The following is a 12,161-nucleotide window of genomic DNA, read 5'->3' as shown; positions in this document are numbered from 1 at the left end:
TGTTTATGGTCACAAATCGCAAAACAAATCAAGCTTAGCAACATAGTTAAGTCCATATAAGTTTACCTTGCTTTTGGCAATAGTGTCCACATCTCATGTCTCGGCCTATTTTTCACCACTGCCACCAGAATCATCATTAATCTACAAAAACCATTTTAATAAGCCACGTCGAATACATTTTACATTGAGTGTACTAAAACAAATATTCAAATACTTAATCGGTAAGACATGCATGTTTCTAAAGCAAAATGACTAACCATATGTATTGCTGATTCCGCACCATCTAAAAGGTCTGATGAAACATTTCCTTTGCGTACTTCCTTCAAAACTTGTCCTAAGAAAGAAGCAATCATTTTAAATGACTGCGTTGTTTCATCAAACTTCGTGCTTAGAGCTTTATTTTGTTGTGCAAGTTCCTGATTTTGCTTCTTTACAGCTGATAGTTCACCTTTTATGTTCTCCACTTCCACGGCACCATTGTTAACATAGCTTGACCCTTCTTTCCTTAGCAAACCTTCCACTCCAAAGATGTCACTTTGTTTCACTCCAAACCCATAATTCAGAGGACGTTTAGGTATTTCACCTTTATACATAAGCCTATTAAAGACCTCATTCTCAATTTCAACCCTAGACAAGGAAGAAGAGGAACTCGCAAGGTTTTCTTGGACCTCATCGTTTGCTTCCTCCTGTTAGATAATATGAGAAGCGAATATCAGAAGTGTAAGCTCTAGAAGATAAAAGATCGGAGGCCTTGTTACATTTGTTAATGCTAATGAAATATATACATATATAGATATTAGAGGCCTTGTTTTAACTGATCTGATCAGCACGGATCTGATCAAAACTGATCTGATCGGAACAGAAATATTCAGAACTGATCAGTTCTGTTCAGATCAAATCAGTTCTGATCAGATCAGTTCAACTACTGAGTGTATGAACTCGCCAGAGTGACACTATTTACCGATCCTGTTAAACTAAAGTGCAGAGTAGGATTCAACTGAGAAAATAAGCAAATAAGAATTTGGCCACTTTTCAAAAATTGAAATGTCTTCACATATCATGTTGGATACTATAAAAAAGAGAAATATTGAATTAAGGAGTTCGCATAGATTAGAGAAAGATTGAATAAGCTCAACGCAATGGATACCATAAATTGATGATAGGGTGTGCCCTCTTCAAAGCTTCCATCTTTGGCATAAACTGATTTGTAAAATGCCAATTCGCTAAACTCCCCTTTCTTTTTCTGCAATTATAGGAAACAAATAAATAAACAAACTTGTGGAGTAGGGCTGATTATAGTATCTTTGTGTTTTATGTTCCTATCTACTTAGAATCTATAGTAACTAAAATGCAACAACTCAAAGAAGGTAGAAAATCATACCAAATCAGCTCTTCGATTAGCAAAGCTTGTAGCACCACTCTTGTGATTACGGTCTTGTAATGCTCGAGCATTTTTTCCAAGTTCAGATTTTTCCTAGTTTCAAGAAATCAATGTTAGCATGAATAAAATAAATTAAACTTACTAAATTTAGGATCTTTCGAGGTAACAAACCATGGCCTTTGGTGTAAACCAATATGTAACCAAATCCGACCAACTCTTAGAGGAGACTCCATCAGGCAGATTGGCAAAGTTCTGTTCTGGAGTTTTCACTGGATCGAAATGTTTTTTCTTCAATGTGTATCTATGCTGCTTCCATGGTCTGTCCATGCGGTTTAAAAGTGATGTGTTAACTAGCTCCCCATCAGGTATCACAAAATGTTTCTTCAAAGAAAAAGGACTCAATGTAAGTGTTAAACTGTGTGAAAAAGTATGTTGCAAGTATATAAAACGGAAGAACTGCCAAATTATGTTGCAAGTATATAAAACGGAAGAAGTGCCAAACTTACCGTCAATCATGCAAACTAATTTAGACTACTTTGACCAATCAGTGATCAATTACAATCAAATGGAATTGATTCCAATCAAAAGATATTATATTTACAATTGCTCACCTGTCATTCTTTCTATTTGTTTTTCTGATTTCGTTTCATTTCTGCGACTGTGAGAAATAATAGAGATAATAATATGAGGGAGTTGTTTCAAAAAGATGAGCTGCTCTCGGCTGGGTTGAGTATACAGGAAGCTGACATATTTTTTAAGGTTCTATTGGGTAGGAAGTTAGAGCAAGAGAGCTCTCGAATCCTCTATTGATGCCAGTCATGTCACTACTCATTACTAAATTGGCAATCTAGAATATAGTAAATTGGCCTTAATTCAAACATCGTATATGTATTAAGGCTAAGAAATAGTATTAAGGCTAAGAATTGTTTAAATACAAGGCTCAAAATATTTAGTTAACTTTTTAAACTATTAAATTCCCGTGTAACTAAATAAATTAGAAAGTGTAACTTAGAAGTCTAACCATGGCCAATTGACAATAATTATTTAAGCTAGAAAGTGTTAAGATATATAGTGAAATATAGTACGGTAGTTCCTCGAATAATCGATGACACTCTTATGCTTTGAGATGTTAAACTTATGTAGTTACAGATGTACATTTCCCAAGGTGACTCTTTTGATGCATTTTTGTTACTTTATTTCTAATTTGGTGGTTTTTTTATTTGAATTTCTATGAATAATGGATATTGTTAATTATTTTGAAGTGAGTATTAACAGGAATTTTATCTTATTTGTCGATTAGAAAGATACTAGCATTCAAAGTAGTGCATTAGAGACGTGTAAAATGCAACTGAGTATGAGTAGTTCTCTTTGGAATGGAAGAATTTCATTGAGAATAATATGTTTTGATGATTTTGTTTCCATTTTATCCCCAAATGTGAACTCTTTAGGATTTATTGTTATAATTAATGTAAGTGTAAGAAGGATAAATCCACATACCCGAATAGCTTTAACTATATTAGCTCTTAAGTTAGCGTCCAGATCACGCCAACTATCCAATCCCACTGGACACATGTCATCTATTTTTGCAATATCTCCAAGGAAACTCGCAAGGATTTTACCACCTTTTCGAAGAGGTTGGTTGAATTCATTGAACTTAACAATGTATCTGAATCCCGGTGTATCAAGCCAAACGTCTCGAGGCATAACCGAACCTTTCACAAGGTGGTGTATTCCTTCAGCATCTGCCAGAGATATGGAGTTAAATGAGATAGAAAAAATCACCAATATAATTCACAGTTTCCATATTTAAATTAAGTAGAGACATGTTTACCTATAGCTATAACCTCGTTCTTCTCATCAAACTCCCTCTGATACGGCCAATTTTGAACAATAACTCGATGTCGAGGTATTGATTTTTTCACAGTAGTATCACTTCCTTCATTTTCATCCAATTCTTCATCACTCTCTGGAGCTGATTCTTCAGATTCCTCCCAGTTATAAGTTGGCATAACTTCAGCCTCAATATGATTGGATGGAGGAGATTGATTTTGAAATGCATTTTCACTCACATGCATGTAAGTTGGAGGCACCTGACCAGAAGCAAGCTTCCCGGCTCGATCTTTCCCTGACATGGTGATTGGTGGTGTAGGAGGTCGTGACATCACAGATTTTGTTGCCCTCATGGGTGCAACAAACGCTCTTTTTTCCAATTGTGGTTTGGTACCTGTGAGTGAAGCTTTTTCAGGCTGATGTCTAACTTTATGAAGTTGTTGGGCAGCTTTGTCCCGCTCCAGAGAAGGCTGTCGGGTAACTATGACAGGCTTCACAGTAGCTTGAGTAGTAGGCTGCATAGGAGGCTTGAGGATAGGCTTCACAGTGGGCTGAGTAGTACTCTGCAGGTTAGGCTTCACAGTAGGTTGGTGTGAGGCTGCAAGATTCGTTGTTGCTGTTTTTTGTGCTGCTATTTCAATGAGGTTGGGAAACAAAGGTCCTTTTGACCATCTACTTTGCGCAACCTTTGTTTGCGGTTGTGATGCTCCTGTAAGAGTTGGCGAAATTGATTGTGGTAATGGGTTAGAGGATGGTTTTGACTGGGTAACAGCTAGTTTTGATGATGTCTTAAGTTTTTGCTTTGAAATCATGGAAGTAGACCGAAGCATGGATGATTGTGATGCAACCATTGAAGGAGATGATGTAGAAAGGGTGGGTTTTTTAGCAGTTGTGGGTTGTTTGATGGGTTGTGAAACAGACCCAAATGATTGTGATACTCCAAGTGTTGGAGGGGTGAACGGTCCCCAGTTTTGGATGGATGGATCAGAAGATTTGGGTGATGGATCAGAAGGTTTGGGTGACTTCGATGCACCAAGGCTTGATCTGTCATCGGTAGCTAAAAATGTTCTTTTAGTACTGTAAGTCATGACTTTTAGTTCCTGTTCAGCAAGTAAGAAACACAATCAGCCATGAATAAAAAAAATGATGAAACCAACAAATATAAGAATGAAACACTAAATAGTAAATAGGATATAAGCAAGCTGCATATCTGGGATTAATTAATACTTTGTCTAATCAAGATGATAGTGTAATTTGAACTAGTAAGGCCACAACTAAATACACAGCTCAAAATTCTTATGGACTACCGTAAAAAATCTAGCAGTGCAGTCAGCCAATAAGTTCGATTATGAACATAGAGACTCAATAATCAAAGAATGCAGAACCTAATAACATGGAATACACCATGACTTGGATTAAATAGAATATTTATCTTTACAAAACCATTATTCTTTCAGAAAAGAATTTGCTCCATAAAACAAAAAATACACTCTGTAAACATAATACTTGACAGGTTTGTGTTTCTTTAAAACAAGAAACTTATTTTTATCAATCAATATTAGGATACTATTAGTATTAGTAGTATGGTACTACATCTTTTTTCTTTTTTTAAGGGTACTATAACTCTATCTTAACATATAGTATATATATACAATGGCGTTATCAGGAAATTTGGTGGCATTGTTTTCGTTCTTATGTCAGAGTTGGAATTCAGAATGTAGGTAAGCATGTTCAGCCCTATCTTTCTAGACTTAGGACATTATCTACCATCAACTAAAGAAGGAACAAAATAAGCAACCAACTCAAAAACCTTGTTATAAACAGATGGAAGCAGAAAACACTAACAAAATCCTAGATGGAACCACAGATTAGCAGTAAATTGACTCATACTTCTTTTGTCTAGAAATTCACTGATCTATAAACCAAGAGACAACTTCTCCTATAGAGAGAACTCCTGGCATATCAGCAAATGCAGCCAGGCTGCAATCTTACTAGCCAAGGACAAACTGAGACTGAATCCCGATGCACACCAAGTTTACTCTGGGACCCTTGGACAAGAACAAATCCAAAAACAGTACATCAATCTAGAAAACTGTTATCTTTACAAGACTGTCATCTTGATTAAACGAAATTTGACAAAGAAAACGAACCTGTTCTTGCAAATGATCAAAGTACTAGTAAGGGTGTTAAATCTGCTGGTAAATTAGCTGGGAAGAAGAGGCGTGGTGGTACTCTGGTGTTAAACAAGTCTGAGGTGCAAGTCAATGAGGGCGATGCAAATAAAACGAATGTTGATGGTGGAAAGCAGATCAGTACTAAGTCCAATTTGACAATCAATGAGAGTGATGCAGTTAGTAAGGGTGGAAAACATGCTGGTAAAATAGCGGGGAAAAAGAGGCGTGGCACACTAGTGTTAAACAAGACTGATGAGGTGCAAGACAATGATGAATGTATCAGAAGTAAGCTGTTTGTTGATAATGATGAAGATGTAAGTAAAGATCGAACCAGTAAGTCGAATTTGACAGCAAATGAGAGCGATGCAGCAACTTCAAGTTCCTTAAACATTATTCCTGAGTTGGAAAAGGTTAAAAATAAACAAACGGCACACTTCATACTTTGTGGACATAGACTACAGAGAAAGGAGTTCCAACAACTCATCAAGCGTCTCAAAGGAAAACTTTGCAGAGATTCTCATCAATGGTCATATCAGGCTTCACATTTTGTTGTTCCAGAACCGATCCGCAGAACAGAGAAGTTCTTTGCTGCTGCAGCATCTGGGAGGTGAAATTCCTATCTAAGCTTAGTTTTCTTTAAGTAAAATTAGTTACAAATAAGGAACGTGAAAGGTAAGGTGACTTGGTATATCCCACAAAGCTGCCTACACAACCAGATTTACTGTCTATTTCAAAGCAACGCATCGAAGCATCCCCCGTCACACACACACACATCTATCCATTCTATCACAAAGACAAGAGAAACAATACATGAGACTTATCCTTTGGTTCATAGTCGACCAATTAACTCCACGTCTATATTAAGCTTCTAAATAGTAAGTTGCCTGCTACTGAGTTGCAAAAGCAATCTACTCATAAATATTAGCATAGCAGGCGGGAAGTCAACACAACAGGAAGCTGAAACACTTAAGAAGCCAGCCAACACAGAAGAATCAACTGTAACGTAAAAAGATAGTAGCAGACCTCAACCGATAAGTCGCCTGCAACCAGACTGCAAGAGAAAAGAACCAAAATGCAAGAGAAAAAAAACCAGCCCCTGCATACATCAGAACAAAACATCAGAATAGATTAGAGAACCCTACCCAGAACAACTTGAAGAAAAGGCTGAACTCAGCTTGAAACCAGCAGCACAGATGCAGATGCTCAGCCTTTAGTTAGTTTTATTTTGAATAAAATTTCAGTAATTTGCTACAAACTTCAGCCATGCTACATTGTGAAGACATTCATAGGGGTGAAACCGTCAATAGGCTCACCACTATATATGGGTGTACAGAGAAATAAATGTGTTAATCTGCAAACCTAATTAAGGTGAATGATATAAGATTAAACGTTGTTTCAAACATTAAACTAAATTCAGATATCATATTGCTGAATTGCAGATTTATCCACAATCCATCATCCCAGTCTTTCCTTTTAATCTTTCCCTTCATTAGTCACTCACCTCAATCCTTACTTTATTATGCAATAATCCCAATAACCAAGAGACAATACAAGAGAGTAACCCAAGAGCTTCCGGAAAAGAGCATGATATAACTAGTACATTGAAAATAAAAGATAATAAGTCCATAGATCGAATCAATAGAATACAAATACAAAGAATAACGGCATAAAATAAATAAGCATGGTCAATCGGCCCCACCCTCTTCCGCTACTGGTAAAGAATCACCTAAATCAAACAAATCTCTAGGCTTATTCTTAACAACATGGAACCATCCTTTTTGTATCTCATCTTCTATGTAAAAAACTTGTTTTGCTTGAGATGAGAAGACAAATGGATCATCTTGCAATAATCGTCCAGTATGCATCAATTTAGAGAAATTGACACATACTCCGCCGTTTGGATATGTTCTTACACCCCTACGAATGTCTACCCAATCACAACGAAACAATACAACTTTATAATCTCCATAGTAATTTAATTCATAGATATCCATCACTTTTCCGTAGTATGCCACTCCATCCGCTTCAACCATAACTCCAGAATTTTGTGTCAAAAGACGACAATCGCGATCAGTGGAAAGGAATTTGTATCCATTGATTATGTATCCTTTTAATTTTCTACCATAAGAATGCAAACCACCCGCCAAAGCTTTTCTTAGTTTCCCATCTTCGGTGGTTGCATCTATGAAATGTACCTACGATAATACTTAATTATATCAAATAAAGTTTATTTTTTCAAAAACAGAAGTATGTATTAACATTAAAAGAACTTAAGTAACCTTGTTTTGCAGCCACCCTCCAAATTCATTGATGATCCATTTACTTTCATCACTCTCCGCGACGGAAATTTCTAAGTTCATTTGACGCTTCTCGGTTAAAAATTCACTTCGTGGAAGAAGAAAAAACATAAGAGTGATTTATTACAAAATTTGTTATTCAAAAGAAAACCAACATAATACTTACTCTAGATCCCCTTTGATCTCATCAGAGTGAAGTAAAACGTAGCGATGGGCTTGTTTTAAGCTTTGACCATCAAGGCGAATGCTAACCTCCTTTCCAATGACTCGACCGCCGGAATTAAATAAGTAATCATCAGAATTTGAAATGTCATCATCCATCCTTTTAGGCATGTTGAAGATGGTCTTAACACCTTGAAGATATCTCGAGCAAAACCTAATTGTCTCCTCTAAAAGGTAGCCTTCCGCAATAGATCCTTCAGGTTGGGCTTTATTGGTTACATGTGACTTCAAATGGGACAAGTACCTTTCAAATAAAATATTTGTATATAATAAATGTAAATTATTTAATAAAAAAATATATAATTCACATAGGTAAGATATAAACCTTTCAATGGGATACATCCATCTGTATTGCACTGGTCCACCAAGTTTAACCTCCTCCACTAAGTGAATCAACAAATGGACCATGATTGTGAAAAATGAAGGCAAAAACTCCATTTCCAACTGACAAAGAGTTAAAACAATTCCATCTTGAAGACCATCTAAATCATCTGGATCAATACTGGTGGAGCACAACTTCTTGAAAAACGAAGACAATCTAGCCAACAAGTCAATCACCTTTGTAGCATTAGAAGCTCTTAAGGCGACGGGGAGGATATCTTGCATTAGAACATGGTTGTCATGACTCTTGAGGTTAATCAACTTCCTTTGCTTCATATTCACACAACTAGAAAGGTTGGATCCATATCCATCCGGAACTTTAAGTTTCTGCAAAACAGTTAAGAATCTCTCTTTTTCCTCCCTAGACATAGAATAGGAAGCTGGAGGCATGTATTCATTTCCATTATGATCAGCACTAAGCCAAAGGTGAGTCTTTATTCTCCATGCTTCAAGGGCTTCTCGATCATCCCTATTATCTCTACTCTTATCCATACTAGGAAGTGTTCCCAAAAGATTCTCAGACACATTTTTCTCAATGTGCATAACGTCTAAATTATGCCTTAGAAGATTATGCTCCCAATACACCAAATCAAAGAATATGCTTCTCTTGGTACCAAAGACAATTTCATCTTGGACATCATTGTTATCAGTATGTCCTCTTTGTCTCTTTTTCGGTGGTGCCTTTGACTTTCCATAAACATACTCGACCTTTTCTTGTTGCCTCAATATATCAGTGCCGCTAGGACGAGATGGGGCTTCACCCAACTCATTAGTTCCAAACTTCTCACAAAACTTTTCACCCTGACGTCGATATGGGTGATCTGCGGGTAACCATTTTCTATAGCTACAATAACAAATCTTGTTCCCAAATCTATCAGAAGGTGTGGAATCCATGCATATAGGACATGCATTGTAACCTTTTGTGCTCAAACCAGAGAGCATTGCATAGCCAGGAAAGTCATTAATAGTCCAAAGCAGAGCCGCGCGCAAATTAAATTTCACTCCGTCAAAAGCATCAAAAGCTTCAACCCCTCCCCACAGCAATTTTAACTCATGAACTAATGGTTGCAAATACACGTCAATATCATTTCCAGGACTTGCTTTTCCGGGAATAAGTGTGGACAAAATGAAAGAAGATGGTTTCATACATAGCCATGGTGGAAGATTATAAGGAATCAACACCACTGGCCATGTACTATAAGTAGTGTTCATTAAACGGTATGGATTAAACCCATCGCTCGCAAGACCTAATCGAACACTACGAGGGTCTAATGCAAAATCTCTATAACGCTCATCAAATGCCTTCCACGCTAAGGCATCGGAAGGATGCCTCAAAATCTTCTTATCATCTTCACCCAATCGCTCTGTATCATGCCATCTCATATCTTCTGCTGTTTCTGATGACATGTAGATTCTTTTTAGTCTTGGGATAAGAGGAAAATATCGCATTACCTTAGCTGGCACACCTTTCTTACAAGTATTCGTACCTTGATCACTTACATCGTCACCCTTCTTACCCTTGGTTGTTTTCCACCTCGATTTACCACAAACATGACATTTGTCTTTCTCTAAAAATTCACCCCAATACAGCATACAATCATTAGGACAAGCATCAATTTTTTCATACCCAAGGCCCAAGGCCCAAGTCTTTTATCATTTTCTTACTGTAATAATAAGACGAGGGAAAATCAAGTATTTGAGGAAATGCATCTAAAATCAGCTTCAAGAGCATATTGAAAGATTCAATGGACCAGTGATGCATACACTTCAAGTGAAATAAGTGTAGAAGAAAAGATAACTTTGAAAAATTAATACACCCCTCATATAATTTCTCCTCAGAAGCTTGAAGTAGCTTCTTATATGTCGCATCTTCTTCTATTGTAGAATCATCATATTCAACATCTGTGTCGTATGACACGGGCTCCTCAGTCCATTCACCATCCTCTCTTGCTTCAAAAGTTGGAAAATTGGGTGGCACATTAACACTAAAAGCTGATCTTAATAGTCCTCCCATATTATCTCGACCTACAAACCCACTTTGATTACCAAGGGATCCTTCACTAGTACTCCCTCCATCACTCCCTAACATACGTTGAACCATATCCCCTTTACCATGAAAGATCCAATTTCTATACGACTTATAAAACCCCTTAAACAAAATATGTCGCTCTACATCATTAACCGGGAACCATTTATCCACCTTACAGTTCTTACATGGACATCTAATTTTTCCTTCGAATAGACCTTGATTGGCAAACGCAATGAATTGCATACAACCATCGATATATTCAGGGTGGCCAGTGGGTAGATCTATCCAACTTGTATCCATATCTATACGAAAAATAGTATAGTAATAAGATATATAATTAGTAATATGCGTTGTATAATATGAAATTTTATAGGTAAACGTTATGATCATTCTTATAACCTTGATATAACATATAATTCATAACATAACTTTATGCTTTCTTTTTTTGGCAATTAACAATGATTTTATTAACAACAAAAGAGACCTTGAAACATCAAGGTTACATTAATCGAGGGCCACCAAACAAAATCACCTCTAACAGAGGCACCTATCCAACCTAAGATATTACCAATAATCTAATTAGTGCTTCTACAAGAGGCCTTAAACAATATCTCTTTTACAAAAGCATTTACTGATTTAAAAGCCTTCTTAAAAACAACAGGATTTCTACAAAACCAAATGTTATAAATTGATTCTGAAAAGCACATGACATAACTTTATGTTTCTTCTTTAATTCTTCTTCACTAGTGACTAATATTTGGTACCTATATTCGTCTTCTCACTAGAACTTCATTTCCATTAACTCCATATTATATTTTTTTAGCATAGAAGGTCATACTTTCAACTGCACGTGAATTCAACAAGGAAAACAAAGCATGCGAGTTTCACTCATTTATGAGCACAAAATTTCAACATAATGAATAAGATGGTAAAAGCTAAAAGAAAATATCCAAGGCAGGAGTCTAATAATTGCACTCAAATTTTTTGTTTGATAATATGTATGATTTAATCTTTTTATCACTTACACACAACCACAAGTTGATTAGAAAAATGAAGGCAAATTCTTCATAATAATAAGAATGTCAAATTTAACACTAAGCACCTGTAAAACGCTTGGGAGAGAGATGTTGGGATAAAGTAGATCCCAAATTCCACGAAGAAGCTTAAAACCGGCGGCCACTTGAACTAAAGTCCAAAGCTTCCAATGCTTCTGTGTAAGATACATATTTGAAATGGTAAGTAAAAATACAAATTTGAAATGGTAAGTAAAAATATATTAACCAAAAAAATATAAATAAGTACAAGTATAAGAAAGGCAAATAATATTTAGTTAACTTTTTAAAATCTTAAGTTCCCGTGCATTAGCACGGGCACATACTAGTGTCAAATAATAAGCAAATAGGTGTTGAAACTAACGAAGAATATTACAATTTACAACCCTTATAAAGAAAAAACAAAAAATCTATAAGGTGACAATAAGCGACAATAAATATGGTAGATGTGTTGATTAGTGGTGATAGTGATTTGAATATTCTTATTCTCTATAAACTTATCAAGAATAGAGAGAATGGTTTCATGTATTTAAATACCTAGCTAGCACAATAAGAGAAAAAAAATTCAGTAGAAGATATTTGGATCTACAGAATGTGAAGTAGAAGCAGCTCTATGAACAGGTTGAAACTGAAATCCTTAAGACAGAACGGATCTGAACAAACTGGTCAGAACTGAACCGATAAAAACTGATCTGATCAGAACTGATCAGAACTGAACTCATCTGATCAGAACTGATCAGAACAGAACTGATCTGATCTGAACTGATCAGAACAGAACTGATCTGATCTGAACTG

At 36.1% G+C, this 12,161-nt stretch overlaps 1 protein-coding gene across 1 annotated transcript; it reads right to left on the bottom strand.

Annotated features, from left to right (window-relative positions):
* Positions 1 to 7,070: 7,070 nt before the first annotated feature.
* On the bottom strand, positions 7,071 to 10,614 carry LOC110780774 (uncharacterized). The gene is made up of 5 exons (XM_056831876.1): positions 9,951 to 10,614; positions 8,230 to 9,853; positions 7,849 to 8,148; positions 7,665 to 7,770; positions 7,071 to 7,580 (listed from the first exon to the last, which is right to left on the bottom strand). Exons 1-5 carry the CDS (start codon positions 10,612 to 10,614, stop codon positions 7,071 to 7,073), a joined length of 3,204 nt encoding a protein of 1,067 aa, XP_056687854.1.
* Between the last annotated feature and the right edge of the window lie 1,547 nt (positions 10,615 to 12,161).

This window comes from Spinacia oleracea, chromosome 6 (assembly GCF_020520425.1).
Source record: "Spinacia oleracea cultivar Varoflay chromosome 6, BTI_SOV_V1, whole genome shotgun sequence".
Taxonomy (NCBI): Eukaryota; Viridiplantae; Streptophyta; class Magnoliopsida; order Caryophyllales; family Amaranthaceae; genus Spinacia; species Spinacia oleracea.
Note: the sequence above shows the minus strand (reverse complement) of the source record. Positions and strands in the feature narration are given on the sequence as shown.